Raw genomic sequence first — 19,921 nt, 5'->3', positions numbered from 1 at the left:
GCTCTTCCGTTTCCAAATTGTGTGGAACGAGATACTGAGCAAAGATTTTCTCTACCAGTAATCTGCAGCAAAAAAGGAGATAAAAACTGTACGTTTCCAAAAGCAGTGATACCTTTCAGACAGGCTGAAAGAACAAGAAATATCGGAAGTCACTGAAACTAGATTTTTCAGAGAAGAAAAAAAAAGTAATGGTCTTTTTCTCATCTGTAAAGATCCCTTCCACTGTTGATAGAAAGATTAGCAAGTACTGCTTCTTGAGAACTTTTCCATGTTCTTTCATTTTCAGCTCTAAGAGGGAGTAATTGCTTTATTTGTCACCATCCAGATACTCCTTTTTCTTTAGGCTCTGAGAATCTCCCTTTGTTCTCTCTCATACGTAAGAGAAAGCGATAGAGACAGCAAAAAGCCCAAATAAAGGAGAAAGAATATAAGAATATAACTCGAGGGGGAGGAAAAGTAAAAATCTAAAGTATCCTCGATGGAAAGGTTAAGATAAGACTGTAGTATTTGAAAAAAGCAAAGCATTTGAAACTAATCGTTATTCTAACACAGAAGCTAAAAATCAGCATTTAAAAGGTGGAAACAAAGGAACAGCAAAACATATACCACAAAAGGAGCAAAAGGGAAACTAAATGAGAGCAAATCAAACCAGTAAAAATGTTCCCCAATTATATCTTAAAAAGCAGTAATACATATTTAAGGTTTTACATAAAATACAAAACTTGAACTAGAAAATATGACTATACAGTTCCGCTAATTATAGCCCCCCAAATGAAAGAACACTCAGACATTAATTTAATCCATAGCAATGACAGCTGTGCACAGTGTTCAGCTATACAATTTGATACTTATGGACAAATATTTTGTGTGTTGGAATTTATGAACTTTTTCACTATGATTCCTACTAAGTACTTTGGGAGTGCCTTGTATAAAAAACATAGAAGGCAGCACAGGTCAAACACACCTTATTTCTGCTCAAAGAAAATTCCAAGCGATATGATGGCAAGACATTGGAATAAAAGGATGATCACAAATATGGACACAACTATCTCAAGGCACCCCGTTAATATTAAAGAAAACCGGCTTTCTCCCTTTAAACATACTTCCGATGACTCCAAGAACTAAATTACTAGGGGAACAGGATCTTCAGATCTCAGGAGACTCATCTCTGTTTAACATCCTAGGAGACTGGAGGCATCAGAGTTATCTTACTAATTTATGAGCATTGCTCTAGCCCTTATCTCTACAGATACATGTTCTAGAAAAGCTGTCAAAACAAATGGTGAGACTGTATCATGCCTTCCCCGGTCCATGTCAGTTTAGGGTAAAGATTTACAAACAGGGAATTCCTCTGGGACACTTTCCTCCTGTGAAGTCATTGGCTAGCATATCAGGAGTGGGTGTCAGTGCAGTGTTTAAGATGTGGTTATTTTACTCCATTCCCTATGCATTTGCTGTAAAACAAAGAAGCTCAAAGCACCCAGGTGATAAGCAGTTCTTATAGTTGGAAGTGCTCAGTCTTGAGTGGACACGCACATCAGTAGCCAAGTAACATCAAAAACATTAGCAAGTGACTGAGTTGAGGATGTGTGGAGAATAATTGTTCTGTTCCGCTTCATGCCTGAATACTGTGTGATACTGTGCTATTATTTTTGGAAAGAACTAATGTTATCCCATGCACACAATAGAAAATACTCCACAGCTCAGACAGACATTCACTGTTACTTTTTATCCTCCTCCCTCATTATGGAAGGGAAACAGGCCAGAGTTGGCTAATTTTGACCCATGCTTGTGTGTCTGAAGGACTGGATGGACTCTGTCTTAAAGATCATAGTATTTCTACAGCTCTTCAGGTGCTGAAAGTACTAACTTCTTAATTCTGACAATGATAACATTGAAATGCATTTATTCTTCCACTCTGAGGTGGGGAAACCAACCCAATGATGCGACTAAGCAAGAACTTCATTATCAGCCTTAAAAACTAGTAGAATTTGGATTAAAATTCAGGGTACCAAACTGAACTAGAGGAAAACTGAAAAATCAAGCCACCAATCTTTCAGTGTGGATACCCAGAAAATAAACAGCATACAATCCATGCTTATTCATGCAAAGACCAGTCTCAAAGGCTTAATCAGACTTTCAGAAGAAATCATGTCAGAGAAAGAAACTCAGCTTTGATGACACAGTCTTTCCTTAAAATTCCTTGCCTCATTTCCCTGACAGTGTTCTGCATTTCCCGTGAGCAGGAATATTGAAAACATCTGCCCCATTCACTATGGAACTTTGATTCACTCCCTGCTCACTATATTAAACCTGTGTACTGACAACGAGACATGAACACGCTAGAAAAACCATGAACTAACTTCTCAATGCAAACTAAAGCATATTTAATACATACACATATGAAGAATTACCTTGTATAAACTATGTGGAGATTTCCTAATTTTTCACTATTTGATACTTCTACCTCAGCAGACTTTCAGTGTAATTTCTGTGCGCACAATCTCATAAGTGTATCTTTCTTCTTTTTTGGGGGAAAAAAAGCGCAACTAATCGAATATGTAACTCTGGCCCGCTTATGACCAGCCAGATGAACAAAGCGAGAGCCTTCACCACTGCAGTGGTAAGAATTCACTGTCATAGCTGGCAACTGAAGGAGGCTATTAGCCCATTCAGACTAGTCACTAAGGTCACAAAACATACTGAGGTAGCAGAGTGGATACACAAGATGCTAAGAAATGCTATAAAGAAATGGCTGGTTTCCAAGTCTACTGTATTAAAAATCTAGGCTGAAATTCTATCTTTGTGTGATCTCATAGTCTGGCTTTCCTTGTGAAAGCCAAAGAATTAATAGTGACGAGTTGAAAACTATCTTCCGAAACCTTGGCCAAAATACTTTTCTCTAAGCCAAAATGGTATTTCAAAAATTAAAGTGACAAAGCAGGGAAGACTAGACAACAGTGGAAGCACCCCTGATATTTCTTCAGCTTTTGTTTCACCTAAAAGGTCCATTTCTACGTAGCATACCAAAAGGAGATACTGTGGTGCGTACATGCACAATGCTCACAGGTCATGGATTTTAGCATGCTAGCCCCTGGAAAGTAGTAAGGCAAACGAGAACTGGGTACAGTAAATGCAAAATTTTGCAATTTTTTTTCTACACAGTAGCTAGTTAATGACAATCTACTATAATCACAGATCTAGTTCCATCAGTAAATAGAATGAATACATGAACAGATAATGCAACCATCCTGAATATCTTGGCACATTTCTTAATAGTTACTAATTAAATATAGCATACTTAATACCACAAATACAGAATGTGATATAACAGCTTTCTCAGGATAAGCACATATTTTCAGAGTAGCTCTTATCACTATACAATGAACATTAGGAAGGCTTAGGTTGACTCACTTGTCATCAATGCTATTTTGATAATATATGTGCAAAAGTTTATCCTTTATCCAGCTCACTTTCTCTGCAGCATCTTTTCCAGCCTCGGCATGAAGACAATACTTCTTGTATAGCTGGGCAAGACCCATCATAGCTTCTTTTCTTACTCGCCACTTGAGGGGGAAGAAATGAAAAGGAGGTGGGGAAGTGGTTTTGGTAAATAAGTATCAAACATATACAAAACACAGTAAAGATGCAGAAGTGTGAAAGACAAAACGGCCACATTCTGACCTCCTACATTTAGCCACTTCAAAAGCTGAAAAATGCCGTCTAAATGAGAATTTGTACGTAAGGGGTTTCTTTCCTGTACTATGCATCAGTACTCCTCTGTGCTGAGCAAAGAAAATCTAGGAGCTAGTCAGTATAAAAAAAAGTTAAGTACAGCTTAACACGTATGCCTGAATAAGTGCCTTCTTGAGCCAGGATTTGTAAGACTCATCTCTTCAGAGACAGGCACCAATCAGAGGTGGCAGCCTTCTTTCACCCCACAGCTTTACACTGTCTTACAGCACACTTGTCTAGAAATTGGAGATCCAGAGCTTAGGCCTAGCTAAACTTGCTGGGGCTTGAACTCTTAGGCCACTTTCCAGGACAGTGGGGGAGGCCCTTTTTGCTGAAGCCTCAAAGTAATCGCTGTAAGACTCCAGAGATCCAGGAAAAAGCCAGACTGCAGCATCCACAGATGGAGTTCTGGGTTCTCATCCTTGCTTTTCATGGTCACTGCTTTATCCCCTAGGATTTTTTTCCCCCAGGAAACATCCCACTATTAAACATTTTAACAGACAACATCCATAAACTCTCCTGCACTGACTTGTGGGAAGGAATCACACCAGAACAGACCAAGGATTAATTCAGAGAGAACAGCATATCCCACTGAATGATTTACACAGAAAGCCTCAGAAGAAACTTGTTTTCCCTCACTATTTACAATTCAGACTGAAAAGAGTATTTTTTTCAGAACACACTATATACCAATTTTGGCCTTGAAATCCAAGGACTAACAATGCTCGAATCATTACACCCTATCAAGCATAAATGTAGGTACTGTTATGCACAATTCTTCAATCTTGCTAAACTGAGGGCTTGTTTTAATAACACCAAGTGAGATATCTCACTATTAATTTCTTAATAGTTTTACTGAGTGACTTCCTTTTCTTGAAGGGCGAAGAATAGAAAAATCTTGACGATAATATGACTTAGGCAGCACAACAGCCTTTGACATCACTAGCTGTTAGAATAAGTTACATCACGAAGATGGAAAAAATAAAATTGTATTTTGTTACATATTTCTTAAACATTAAAATACAAGTAACAGATCAAGACAGTAATGACTTTGACAGTATGCAGTATAAAATGTTGTTTTCACAAAAGAGAAAAATTTTAGATATAGTTGTTATTGTTTAACTTCTCTGCAGGACTTTGTTCACACCCATTACGATCTGAAGCACATTTTAAAGAAAATAAAGGTCCAAAAGAGAAACATTTTCAGAAAAGTATTAATATTTTTCTGCATTCAGATACACCCTTCCAATGCAAGTGATGGCTTCATCAGATCTCCTTTATGAGACAGGAAGGACAGCAAAACTATTGTCAGAAGACAATGGAGAAGGATTGCAAGAAATTATTCTAGAAAATTTAAGCCTAAAATGAAAGCAGAGTACTTAACAAGGGGTTATAAGGAAAGGAAATTTGGATTGTCAATAGATTTCTGATAGTTGAAATTGCTGTAGAGACTAGAAATCAGAGCACACCGAAAGGCAGTTTCAGGCATAACATGGGAGGCACTAGACAGAATCCCTTAGAGAATGCTTTGAGACACCATGGAAGCAAGTCACTGAACAGGAGATACAGGTGTGTGTATGTGGGGGGGGGGAAGTAAGGTGCTACTGAGAATTAAAGCTGAAACAGCATACAGTAGGGTAAAAGATGAAGGCAAATGAAAATAAAGGGGAACATAATAATCAGTTTCAAAGGGAGCAGATCAATAAACACAGCTAATGGAAGTACTACCCTGATTTAATTAACAAAAGAATTTTGACAGTCTCAGCTTCCTCGGTTAAGCAGTACAATTAAACTCCTTTGCTGAAGACTGCTGGGCTGAGTTAAAAAAAAAAACTGTTATCGAAAGTTCAAGACAATCCCTTACCTGTTGGAATACCTAACCTATTCCTTCCATAGAGTTAAGAATATTAAAATCTTTCTCCTTCATCTGGAAAAAGCCACAATGGTTTTTAGTACACACAGAGAAGGAGGACCTAAAACTAACACATGCAGAAAAATGGGTAAGGAGAAATAGAAAATGAGAGACTTTTCCCACTGCCCCTCACCACAAAGGCTGTTGGGAGGAACTGGAACAGAAGTCAGCTGTCAAAAGTCTCCTCTAAGAACCTTTTCAGGTTCTTAAGGTTACCCCATTAAAAAGGAAGAGTAACTGAATCATTTTTAGAAACTTTAAAAAAAAATTTGTTTAAATGTCTCTTGAAACTAATTATTCTGACAAGTGAAGACACAGGAAAGACCCTAGAGCCAGCGCTCCAATGGAAAATTCCTCAGAACAATTCTTACCAAAGACTGGATTCCAGTTTTTGGGAAGCATCTGCTCCCAGAGTTACTTTCCAAGTGGACCAATAAAAATGGATTTGAAAATTATAGGGGAGCTATGGGGGGTTTTTTGTGGGTTTTTTTTTGTTTTGGTTTGGTTTTTTTTAAAAGCTGTAACCATTGTGCAAATGCCCATACAGATTCAAGTTAGCTAGGCACATTTTTTTTAAAAAACGAAGTGCTGTCTTTCAGCCAAAACCTTTTACCCCAAAAATGTCATTAGGCTATCTTTACTAATACTGTGCCAATTACATATGGTCAGGAGAAAAAACAGATCACACAAATACCATAAGTTAGCATGCTTTAAATGTAAAGTTTTCTAGATTCCACTTTGTTTTATAAAGAAAAAAGCAAAGCTGAAATGACAGATTAGTGTGTTTAAACATTCAGTGTTTTACTTCAACCTGTTGGGCAGGCGTTCTTTCTATTGTAATATCTATACTCATTTGATAGTTGATTGCAGGCCCCAAAAGAATTAGATGAAGTCAAATTGATGGATCATCACTCAGGAGTTTGCACTAGATTTGTCCAACAGAAACATGGCTACAAGGGGTAAATGCAGTCAGCAGAAGACAGTAGAACTCTTTAAAACAAAGGAATAATTAAAAATACTTATAATGCACTATATCTGAAACTGAAAAAAATCCTACATAGAAAATTTAAAGACATTTACATGGACATATCAACGCCCCTCTCCCAAACTGGAGAAAAATCCTTAAAAAAAAAATGCTGAAAGTTTACAAGTCCTTGATATTCACTTTATAACACTAATTATTTTTACAAAGACACTCCAGATTGTTAAGGTCTACTTCAAATGCTAAGTATTTGTAGTCATTTCTAGTCAATCCTCAATTTTGATTTCTCCTCAGGATGTATTTTCATTAAAGCTCTCTCCAGAGATTTTTATAAGAGAAACATCATCTAGAGATAAAGTTATTCTTCGCTGATGAGTGCCTGAAAAGGCACCTAACCTTGAAATGTAATATATCACCAAACCTACGACTGCTGTGAAATCAAGAGTCAAACATATCAGGAACATTAAGAAGTACCACACTGAGTTTAAGGCTATATGAACTGAAGATCCCTAGCTCTGTAGAAATGAGTATTACAGCTGTACAATGACTGCCTCTTACTGATGGTGACATGCTAAAGGAGAACAGAGACACTATGTAGAGGACACAGTAACAATCACCCCATTCTGATTAGGTGGAAGTCGCAGTGGGAAATGGTGGCTACACTGAAAGTTTTTAGATCTCATAGATGATTTTTTGGACATGTTTGTTTAATGGCTGAAAAAGAAGGAAGGTAGTCTTAATCACTCCTGAGAAACGTACAAGGTAACCTGCAGGTACAACTAACTGAAAAGCTGCTTTTTAACAGTGAACATACTCAAAATCAGTATTTCTCTGTGTGCAAAGACGACATCCTTTTCTCAAAATCCATTACAGTAACATTCTCATTTAAAAAGAGGAACATAAAAAAGATAATATTATTTTAAAATCATTGAAGTAACTAGCTAGAATGACATTCGTTATAGAAAGGATGCTCGCTATCAAAAAGGAACAACAACAACAAAAAAGATCAACATGGCTACACAACACAGTGAAGTCTGCTACTAAAATATCATCTGCTCCGAAGAGCATGGAGCCACATCCGAAAGAGTGGAAACTGGAAAGAGTATAAACTCTGGCAAGTTTAAGGTAAATCCTTGATGAAGCATGGCAAAACTTTCAGAACCCGATTATTAAAAGCATACTAACTAAACATCTTCACCAAAGCCTCCAAAAGCAGGAAGCTTTCCAGACCCTTCTGTAGGGCTGAAAGACAAGTAAGATTTATTCCAGGAGAGAGGTCTGAAGAGTTTTCTTAAGGCGTCATCAGAAGACATTTTAAAACAAATTAATAAAATGAGTAGTAACAAAATCATTAAGACCAGGTGGTATCCCATCCATGACTTCTACAGGAATTTAGAAATGATACACCAAATACTAACTATTCTGTTATAGCAATCTGTCAATGAACAGATTGAACACAGCAAATGTGAAAGAAACCAAAGAATCGCAAGATGAACAGAGTGCCACTCACCAGAACATCTGATTTTGAATGGGCAAACAGGTTGAAACAGAACAGTAACACAACAAAGAGCAGACACTGATGAAAAATGAAGTTATGGGAATGAGCGATTACACTTCACATAATGGGAAGTTTTGTCTAAGAAAAAAATATATTTTAGCAGACCCACAAGTATATCAGTAAAAAAACTCAGGATCCCAAAAAACTTCCAACAAAATCTCACACCAGAGGATCTTAAAATAAAAATCCTGTTGTGAATTAATTGGTAACTAAAACACAGGAGACAATGGGTGGAAATAAATTACTGGTTTTCACAGTGAAGGGAACAAAGGGAACCTATTGATGGAGTCAGAAGGCAATCTGTGACACAATATATGAAAAATAATTAGAAAATCAACTGAACAGCATGTATAAAATTTACTGACATAGTCAGATCTAACGTTATAATGAAGAACTGCAGAAAAAGTGTCACGCTACTGAATCGTTACAATATGAAATTAAAGAAATTCAGATTAAGGCCAGGTTTTCCCACCTTCATTAACTCTGCATGTATACAGTACTGGCAATGGATCATTTAAAATTATTCAGGGAAGATGCTGAAGTCAACATGGATGTTTTCCAAAATTGTCAGCTCAGTGCTCAGAAATAGTGTAAAAGACAAACAGAATGTTAAAGAGTAAGAAAAAAAAAAATCATCATAAAGTATGTACACAACACAGTGCACGTCTTGAATGTCATGGCTGAGCCTGGAAACCTTGGTTCCAACAGAATATAGAACAACCAGACAAGAAGTGATCAGTCGTATGCAATATTAAATTTGTGTAGAAGTTAATCAGGTGATTCTTTAGCTTGGAAAGCAAGGGAGTGGAGAAGATACAGTATACATATGTATTAATCATAATCATAAGTGTGTCAAAGAATATTTAATTTTACATAATGCAAGAACTACAAGATACCCAGTGAAAATATCACACAAGTTTAAAACAAACAAGTGAAGTCACTTTTTCCACATATACATTAAACTTGAATTTACTGATGCAGATGCCATGGATGCTTATGAAGTGCAAATAAGTTCAAGAAAGAACTTTGTAAAGCCATGGAATAAAGTTCCATTGAAAGCTATGATGAACATGATCAAACAGATTTAAGGAATCCTTGAATCACAAATTGCCGGAAGCCAAAACTGACCACTATGACAATTATACTGGGCTATAGGGACCTTTGGCCTAAACATATGTAGCAATTCTTATGTTCTTACAGTATGATTGTGTTCCTTTAAGTCAATGATCTTATTTGCTTGACAACACTTGATTGGTGCCTCCATAATATGGAATCTACATTTAGATGTTCTGGTAAGAAAATTATTTTTTCCCTGCAGCGTTCTAGTTGATGAAGTCAACTCTAAAATTTTCTGTTTCTGTGGCTTTTTTTTTTGTTTACATTCACCAAATTGTGTTAGAAGCAGATATTCCTGAAAATAAAATATTAACACTTACCCGTTTGTCTAGCGTTCTTTCCCTTACAAAGCCAAGCAGCTGGTCATTGACTAAAGAAAGATCTCTCTTGCCCGCAGTAATAATTGTAACAATAACATCATGTCGAATGGCTTCTTCTGGGTCATGTGATCTAACCTTCAAATACTCTGTTACGATCAGAAACAATGAAAAGCTTGGCTTTTTAAATATAGGTATGATGTATTCCAATTTATTAGTAATGTCAAAAAACTTAAATGTCAGTCACACATCACAACCATATAATCTATTGAACATATAACTGCTTATGGGAAACATCTATTCCAGCATTTTCTATGTTAAATATAAACCAATTATATAACTGTAAATATCAGAAGAATATAAAAGCGAATAGCTTTTACAATAACCTCATTTGCAACAAGCAATGAAGTGAAATAAAGCTGATTAGAACATATTGAAAATAAAGGTGGGTGGGGGAGTGAGAAGAAATAAAACGTGTAGACTCTCATTCCCAAAGAGCTAAGAGGGTAAATAATGAAAAATACTGACAATTGCTGTATGTTAGCTTGCATCAAAAAAGAACAGTATTTTCAGTTATGTCCGACATTATGTTCATAGTTAAAATGATGCTGAAGTGAAGGAAGAAACTTCATAGTTCAGATCAGCAAAATGGCATTTTCTAAACTCAGTGGAAGAGAGTACTGGGAAACACACTGACTGTTTTTGAAAATAAATCAAGACGTAACAGTATTTGCTTTGAGTTGCCAAAAGTTTCATTAGAATCTGAAATTACTTTAAAACTCATTCTGCAATAGGTAGCATCTTAAAAACTCACTCTGACAAAGTCCACGCAAGGTCACACACTCCCCCCTTTCTAATAACTAGCGCTTGTCTTCAGCAGAAAGCAATTACTCAGTAGTTAGCCCTTCCATCCAGCATCAAGCATTGGATTTCATACATTTTAGAACTATACTGCTGTGTACAGAAATAATTACATTCTTCCTTGCTCATTTCTTAAATTATTCTAAACCCCTGTATGAGCATCTCACCAGTGAGGTCTTTTGCTAAGTCTGGATGGTTCATTAAACAATGACTGGCGAATTTCACACTCTCTAATCTCACAGGGACATGGATATCATTGAACCTAGAGGGATAGAAGATGATGAATATTAATTTTTAATTAGCCTTGCAAATCAAGATTATTCTCTATGTAGTAACATGTGTTGATAGTATGTTCCATTAACTATTAGAATACTTCTATATGGCAAAACAATACAATAGAAATGTTTTGAATTTATCTCTGTAATGTACCTCATAGAAATTTCTGTGTTATTTCTTGTGAAATTAAGTCACGACTAAAATTAAAAGATGAATATGCTATATGCAGATGAAATGCTGGCCCAATGGATTTTGTCCATTGACTTTTGCACATAATTCTCCATACACTGTCAATTGTGTGTGTATATATATGAAATTATAAAAATATAAATCACCATATAAACATGTACCATTTGAAAACATTCACTTTTTAAAAAATTATAAATTTCTGTATTTACTTATGTAGGAAATACCTCTTCACTCAAAAACGTAAATGCCAAATAAAACAGGTATAGTTGCAGATATAGCTGAACGGTATGAAATTTCAGATAATGCTGGTATATCTATTGTGTAATTTCTGCTATGTATGTAGTGTGATCTCTATCTAACCTATATTCCCATAGCCGACAGCAATACAGTAGCAGTCCTTCAGGCTTCTTCGTTCTAAAATACAACGGCAAGCAATTCTCTGCTTCAAAGATTTAACAAAAGAACTTGTTCAAATACAAACAGTCACATCCTCTAAAAACACAATGCTATCAGAAATCTCAAAACAAAAAGAGAAGTTGTTCAGAATTCTCTCTCTGTTTCTCTTACCGCCCAAGAAAGCACTGCCAAAGAGGACGATTTTGCGTGGCCAGATCAGAATCTTTGGAGCCAAAGAGTTTAGCCAGAAGTCGAACAACAGCCAAACGTTCTTCTCCATCATTGCTCTAAAAATCAAAACATGAAAAAGGAACCGTAAATCATTATCTGTAATACCTTAATAATAATTTCTGGCTTCCTTTTCCTTCTGCTTTTGTAAGTTAGATTAAAAAGTGAGTTTGAAATAATTTCCTCAGTCTCCCTAATTAGATTATTGGATGAATATGAGTAAAAATATACAAATACCTATTAAGTTAACATATTACAGCCATTGAATAGATGGCCATGCTTTGAAAATGCCTTCTCTTTCAGGAATAAAACCCCCCACACAATAGCTTGAGTAATACATATCCCTAACGATTTCAACAATGACTGATCTTATTTTTGTTTTAAAGCATATTTTAAGGCTATTTTATGTGTGTGGAAAAGACATCAATTAAGATGTTATAAATAGATGTGCACTAATAAAAGACAGATGTAATTTCACCAAATACCTATTTCTTGGTTATTTTTGTTTGTTGCCACCATAACCTACATGTACATGCACACACATAAAATTATTTCTCTTGTCCACTTAAAATCTTAAGACAAATAGCTGTTTAATTAAAAAAACCCAAACCCCCAAATCAGGATAAATTAACTATTTCTAAGGATTCAAAAGAAGTCAGCTGACTTATTACTTGTTTATGACAATCTGAGAAAATATTTAGAAATTCTTCCTCTGTTATTAAAACATTATCTCACAAACCAACATTCTGCAAATCAATAGTAAAGCTGACACACTTGCACTTCATGAGATAGGCCAGCCACAGCCTAATTACTTTATAAAGTTCAGGTGAAGTCCAAAGATTAAGTACATACAACTTTTGCATTAGGTCATAAGAATTTATTTTTATAATGATAAATTAATTTTGTGTCCATTAATACGCATTTGCAAGCACAAAAAAGCACACAATTGTATACAACTTCCCAGTGTCCTTCCTTTAATATTCCGTTTATATTTAAAATAGAGTGATAAATACAATTTTTTTATCCCTCCAGTAGAGCATTCATTAAATCTACAGCTCTGCACTCTTAATACCCACACAATTTTTATTACTTTTCCAAAGCTACATCGTAACCTACCTTCAGCTTGAACTCAAGCTGTGGCATGACAGACAGCAGTAAGTGAGGATCTATGGCAAAAAGCTCTTGTATCAAGTCAAACACATGTTCTGATAAGTCACTTACTGAAGACTTTCCCAGTACCAGAACCTGGTTAAAAAACTAGAATACAAACAGTATTTTTTAGCAGGTTTTCCTTCATTAATGTAAAAACTATTTTAAAAAATTATTTTAATGTAGTATCACTAATACTTTAATTCTAATGGAAGGTACTTGATGCACATTTTTTCATTACATCAAAGCATTTCACCCTTACAGTTTTGGCTCCAGCAAATTACAAACAAACACCCTTTATAATTCAGTTCTATTAATTCCATCAGGATCGAATGATTCATGGTAATTTAATAATTTAAAATATCAATAATCATCTCCCCAGCAAAATTAACAGGTAATAAAGGAACTGTTGATTTAAAATGCATATTCATCCAGTAGAAGTTGAGAAAAAAAATTAATATCTTATTTTTTTATTTTCTTATCATGTAAAACCAATCCAAATTGAGGATCACCAAGTGTTGAAAAAGAAGCTCCTCTACTTTTAATCCATTTTAAAGAATGTCAGATATGGTATGTCCTGTGATATTTGATGGTAATGTATCAAGGTTGTTAGCAATATAACAGAAAAAAACAAGGTAGCATAAAATGAATGATTTCTTTTGGATTTGTTAAATTTTAATATGCTTGATATAATTCCTATTAGATACTGTGGGTTAATATTATTTGAGCAGTGCAAATGCTACAAAGCTATTACACACTTGAATAAGAAAGTAAGAAGAATAATATTAAATCAACTCAAAGGTCACTCTATGCACTATCCTGTTTCCAGCTATGACTAATTACAAAAGCTAAAAGAAACAGGGGAATTGGAAAGTGGTACTTGTTAGTGAGACTCATGAGCTTTTAAATACTTACTGATTAATCTTTTATGAATTTGCCTAATTCCTTTTTTAAACTACCCTGACTTTTAAGAATTCTATTGGCTTCAGCACCAAGGAAAGGCAACAGAACGGACCAGACCACATCCCCCCAACAAGACTGTAGTAGATATTTTAATAGGTAGAACATACAACACTGACATTCAACAGAAAGAATTATAGTAGAAGAAAGTCTTGTAAAAAACTCAATTCTTTTAGTCTTTCCAACTAAAACAAGTTTAGGATGGGAAAAAAAAAATCTAGTAAAAAGCTGGTAATTTGAAATGCTTCATCCTAAAGCTTGTTATGAAATGAGGCAGGCTGGTTGCTGGACACACGAAGTACTAACAACCCCTTTTGTTGTGACAGGATTTTTTGGTGGTTACCTATTTTCACAGTCTAGATTTAGGCTTAACTTTAGACTGAGATGGCTAAAAATTAATTCCCTCTTCACTTACTTGAAACACCTCACACACTTCTTTAACAACCAAGGTAAAAATATCACATTTGGAAAATGGTATTCTTGTAGCTGCATTACAAAATATAACTTTTATAAAAAATATTTTTAAACAATCAAATCTCCAATAAATCAAGACTGTAACAAGAACGTTACTTGTAGGTAACGGATTAATTAATTCACATACGTTGGCAATACATGGCTCAATGGTCTGGACGGTCCTTTTCAACAGGACTTTTGCAAGATCAAATGCTTGTTTATTAAGGTTCTGAAATAAAGAAAAAATAATAATAAAATTTTAAAGAGACAAACTGTTTCAGGTGACTTCACTTTTCTCTCCCAACCTTAAAAGACCATAACTTTAGAAGGGTATGGTTTACCACCAATCTATTTGTTTTTAAAGCTATCGAAGTTCAGTTATGTTAATTCTGCAACTACAGACTTAGAAAAAATCTTAAAACTAGTTTTTCACACACTTAAAGGAAATCTAACCCCAAATCATCACTTCCTGCACATTCTTCTAGGACTTTATCACTCCAGTTCCACTCCTTTAGTATTGCACTTGTATCTGTAAAAAGTTTTCACATGCAATCCCATTAAAAATTTTGAAGAAACATTACCACACCTCCATACTTTGATAATTACGTGCACCAAATTTTGCCACTGAAAAATGAACTAGTCTAACTTACTATTTAAATGTGGTTTTGTTTCCCCCTCACATACTCACTAAAGGTACACTCTGTAGCAAAGTTCAGCCTTGTCTAGAGGGTAAAACTGTGCACTGACTTCTCCATGGACTGTGCTATATGCTCTGAGACAGACCACAGAAAGCACCTATACTTGGGCAGAGTTAGCTGCAAACTTCCCAAGTAAATGTTTGATTGAAACCTAACAAACCTAAACATTGGTTTTATTACTCTTGAGCAAGATAAGGAATGTAACTGCACGTTTGAAAAATGTGACTGTCCAAATCTGCACAAAATCCAATATGCAATATCTCATCTCATCTAGGGATTAATGTAACTTGGAGGGAAAAAAAATAAAAAAAAGGAAGGCGGATTAGCTGATTGCCCTGAAAATTACAAATGACTGCAGACAAAATACAGGTAAAGCCGAAGGATGACTGATTCTTGGAAAGACAGTATTTGGCAAGTCTACACTGAGAATGACTCCCTCATGTTCTTTTAGCTGATGAGATGACAAACCGAAAGGCAGTTTATCAACTAATAGTAAAGAGAAACAAACAGCCAAAGGCTCAACCAAATATCTCCTCAGTCACCATAGCACTAAACTGATGTCTCATTATAGAAGACAGACAGGTATGTATGTATAAACTCTTCTCAAATTCAAAAAAAATGTTTCTCTCAAAAGCAGACCATGATTAAAATCTTGTTGGCAGGTATGTCTATATTAAACTGAAGGACTGCCAACCTCATACAGAAGATATATTTTATTTGGATCTTCAATACAGCTTCAAAGGTTTCTGGCAATGAAGTTGTGGGTTCTTTTCCCCTAGGCACGCTCACCAGACCTAAAAAAACCCCAAAACCCAAATACAAAACAAATAAAAAACAACCTACCAATAACGCAAGCAAAAACAACAAAAAACCCCCAACCCCCAAAGAACCCAACACCAAAACAGCCTTGAAAGGAAATGTATATTGATAAAATAAACAATTATTAATAAATAATAAATAAATAATGTTAGGAGAAAAAAACCCTTGAAGGTCTGGATTGGCCATGCTGTAGAGGATGCAGAAGAATATACTGATTTTAAATAAATGAAATACTTGTTTTTAAGGAATAACCTTGATAGTAAGAGTGTGAAGAAAAATATTCACTAAATAGCACTGGTTTTAAAGTTAATAAAAAGAACTACAGTTTGATGCCATAGGCAGTCTGAGCAAAATGTGACATACCATACTGCTACTGAAAACCTGGATTTACTAGAGGAGAGCCACATTAGCATGCACAGAGAGAACAATGTACAGTAAAGCTACTTTACTGATAATGGAGGTACAAATTAATATATTTTAGATGCCAAGGTAGACTCTACTTCATGTCTAGGTACTGGTGTATTTCTTTTTTTACTTACACAACATGAGAGAGTTTAAAAAAAAAAAAAAAAAAAAAAAAGGCACACCAAAAATACCCAAAAAGGAATAGAATACAATATCCAAAACACATATTTCGGCTCCTTTACAAAGACAAACTTCCATTAAGCGTAACAGTCTAGCCACACTGATACTTTTATTATGTCATAGCAGAGAATGACTAGTATTCAATTGCTTTGCACGGACATAAAAGTATTGTTATTATATGTTCTCTACAAGAAAATTAACTGTGCTTTTCAAGCTATGGTGCTTCTGATTTACATACCTAAGGACAAACAATACAATCACAGAATTTCCTAGGAGATCTGTTCATGAAAGGAGAACATAATTACTGCAGTCAAACTCTGCTAGGCAGAGCAGACAAAAGAACTTTCTGGTTGGGTTTTTTGTTGTTGTGTTGTGTGGGTTTTTTTGTTGTTTGGTTTGGTTTTTTTTTTTTAACTCCATGGTAAAGCAGTAGTTCAAGTTCTGTTGTTACAGGAAACAAACAAGCTAAACCAGACCAAAATACTGACCAAAGTATGATACTGAACACTGTTTACAGCATATTATTTGCTCAGTCATGATGGCCAAGAGCCAGTAAGGACTGGCCACCAGCCCTCCAAGAGACACTGAAGATGCAGTACAACCCAGTATTTACACCAAGTTTACCTCCCTCTTTATCAGAGCCTTGCTCGAGAATTTCCTTCATTATGCAAAATTATGATCAAGCTAACAATGTTAATGCTATAGGATCACGTTCACTTTTACTTTGCCTACACCAAGTAGTCACAATACACTGTTCAGCTGTACAAGGTTCATCAGGTGCTTCATCCTCAGAGCAATGCCCACCATTGTTAACAGCATCACCCAGCAACCTGACATAACTTCTCTGCTCCTGATCTCTACTGCCTATAATTGATTATAAACAACTTGCAAGGAACAGTGTATTTTCAAAAATACTCTTTTTCTATTGTTACGAATATGAGGTCTCCCTTCCTGTTAGCAGTTTTAGTAAGACATCATCTCGTTGCTGTCAATAAAAATGAGTTGACAGAATGATATTCCCATCTCCTGGTCATGACAGAAGGAATGCAAACTGGCCTCAGACCATAGATACTTTCACACACCCCATGCTGAGATTTCACAGGTAAATGACAATGGCCATGGCTTAGTCGCTCCTGTGCTATACATTTCCATGAATTCTCCCTCTTTAGGTAACCAAAGGAATAATCCCTGCTTTTCTGTGCTAATTTTACTTTAATTATGTAGTCATGGATGGAGTTGCTGTAATTTTGTCATTATTTTAAATTAATAAATGATCAAACAAAAACATATGCTTGGTAATCAGAGTTCAGTTCATTTACTGTAGCTCATAAATGAAACTTACTGTTCTCCATAGAACTTTCAGTAAGAAGCACAAGTGTTTTAGCAGGGGAATTTTCTTGGTCAACGCAAGGCAACACCAGCCTTTCCCCAATTTCACGACTAAATGAGTTGTGTTTATTCTCCTTTCAACTTTATTTAGCCATTATGGTAAAGGTACTTCAAAAAGCTCAACTGCAGAGCCAGTGACCAGATAAGCTGTCACACAATGAAAACAGAATAACAGCATCAGTGACAGTTCACGAAGCTGACTGTAAAGGGGGAGTCTGGAAAACCTGTTGAAGGAGCCGTGTAGATGGGCTAAGACAACACCTGCATGACAGCAGCAATCTGCGAAGAGGGGCCAGCATTAAGACTCCTCTAAGAAAGGAGGAGTGTCACTTATAAGTGAGCTAAAGGGATGCTGAACTCTGCAAAGGGCAGAAAGATTATGGAACTCATGAAAGAATATGGAGCACTAAAAGCAACCAACTAAGTAACTTAAAAAAAAAAAATAAAGGGAAGTACTAGACTTCAGGTAATAATTAGGTTTTATTGAACAAAAAGTTTAAGGGGGAAAGACACTGGGGAGAAACAAAAAAAAAAAAAAACCAACCAGGGAGGTGGAAGGGAGCCTGACTGGCAAGCTGAGGCAAGCAGCAAGTCATCACAGAAGTCCTAGAGAAGTCTTTTTTTTCTTTTTTTTTTTTTTTAAATAAATTCTTCACATTTTTTCAAGTAAAAAACCCCAACAAACCCAAAACAACCAACAACCCACAACCCTTATGATATAATGTTTTCCTATTACATTATTACATTTGCTTGAAAATATTTTATTTCTGTTTCTGTACAGCGTTCCTGAGGTGGCAGGTAGGCAGAATCTCTTGATACTGAATAATCTAGACACAGCTAATGAACAGTGCCAAACAATTCCCAAAGGAAATTTTCAATCCACTGTTACCAAGGGTGAGGGAAAAAAAAACCCCAGTTGTGATGGCTAAAGTATGTGGAGAGATAAACAAGAAGCAAGAGGCAATAAAAATTATTGTTATAATGGTATACTACTATAACATTTTACTTTGCAGACCTTGTGTGCAGGAATGAGGTTAATCAAAATGGAGTCCAGCAGCTCCTGAGTTACTCCATCGCCTTCCATGATGATAGAACTCATCAAATCCAGCATATGCATTTGTACCTTCTGGTTGTGGCTATTACTAAGATAATAAAGAATATTATCAATACTAAATTTTCAGAGCCTGACAAATATGAACAGTACTGTTAAGAAACAATGTCTAATGCTGTTCAGTTTGCCCTCCCTTAAACTCTCCACATCTCAAAACTCAAAACCTGTTTCATGTACCTTTCTTCTCTTACAGAAAGCTTCAAAAACCTAGAATACCCTACCTTTGCTTTAAGAAGTGAAACAAAACAAAAAAGAAGAAAACAACAAGCATGGAAATACAAAAGTAGATAAATGAGTCAGAATGAACTATATTGTTATAACATGGACAACAGTTTTTAAAACACGTCTACTTTTAGATACACCCCCCTCCATATTGTCAGTAATTTAACTCATTTGCTTTTCCTGTATCTCCTCGTGTGGAGGAATATAAACTTGTTCTATTCAGACTTATTTATTTGTAGACTATGCAAGGATTCAGTCTAGCCCCAAAACTGGTATTTTGACAGTTTGATATATAATTGAAGCAATTCAACTTACTTGATAACTGAAAAAAGAGTCCTAAAAAGCTGAATAAAAATTTCATTGCAATCTTCCAACTCAAAGCAGATGTTGTAAGATTTAACCCAAGCTAAATTCTGAAACAAAAATAGGATATTCAGGATATTACAAATTCACATTAAGTCACACAAATATAATCACATTAGTTAGATTTTTTTCTATTTAAGGAAAAATACTAAACAATGGATTGTAAACCCTTTGGTGAAAGAGACTAGATATTTGCTTTGCATATAAAGAGCTCTTAACATCAACAGGCTTTGCAATATATATCCAGAAAAAAACTAAATATAGAATAATCTGATTTCTTAGGAATAAAAGCAGATTGACAGAAATTGTTAATATAAGTCTCTAGTTAATGTAAGTTTCTAGACTTTTTTCTTCATACTATGAAACAATAGTTTTAAACATCAATAAAAGGTTTACAAACAAGCTACTGTTTCTAAACGCTCACTGATAAAACCCCCACACTTCTTGCCAAGAGTAGGTTTTTCTAATGTTTTTAAACCAAAAACTTATGTTCTTTCTCCCATCACCAATATAAGCAGATTTGTATTTTAATCAGCATTTGAAATTCTCTCTTGATGAGGTAATATAACCTTAAGGGTGCACGATATGAAAAGTAATGTATA

General features: G+C 35.3%; 1 protein-coding gene across 2 annotated transcripts in view; it reads right to left on the bottom strand.

Annotated features, from left to right (window-relative positions):
• Positions 1–19,921, bottom strand: part of PDS5A (PDS5 cohesin associated factor A) — an 84,852-nt gene that overhangs the window by 32,362 nt on the left and 32,569 nt on the right. For both annotated transcript variants that reach the window (XM_035896739.1, XM_035896740.1), the window contains exons 4-12: positions 19,272–19,369; positions 18,639–18,765; positions 14,281–14,361; positions 12,687–12,827; positions 11,514–11,629; positions 10,649–10,743; positions 9,624–9,769; positions 3,415–3,566; positions 1–62 (exon numbers count right to left, since the gene is read on the bottom strand). In XM_035896739.1, the coding sequence (XP_035752632.1) occupies positions 1–62; positions 3,415–3,566; positions 9,624–9,769; positions 10,649–10,743; positions 11,514–11,629; positions 12,687–12,827; positions 14,281–14,361; positions 18,639–18,765; positions 19,272–19,369 (1,018 nt within the window). The remainder of the gene's footprint in view (positions 63–3,414; positions 3,567–9,623; positions 9,770–10,648; positions 10,744–11,513; positions 11,630–12,686; positions 12,828–14,280; positions 14,362–18,638; positions 18,766–19,271; positions 19,370–19,921) is intronic.

The sequence above is a fragment of the Egretta garzetta genome, unplaced genomic scaffold, assembly GCF_000687185.1.
Source record: "Egretta garzetta isolate BGI_Z169 unplaced genomic scaffold, ASM68718v1 scaffold256, whole genome shotgun sequence".
Classification (NCBI taxonomy): domain Eukaryota; kingdom Metazoa; phylum Chordata; class Aves; order Pelecaniformes; family Ardeidae; genus Egretta; species Egretta garzetta.
The sequence above is the reverse complement of the archived record's forward strand: the minus strand, read 5'-3'. Positions and strand labels throughout refer to the sequence as shown.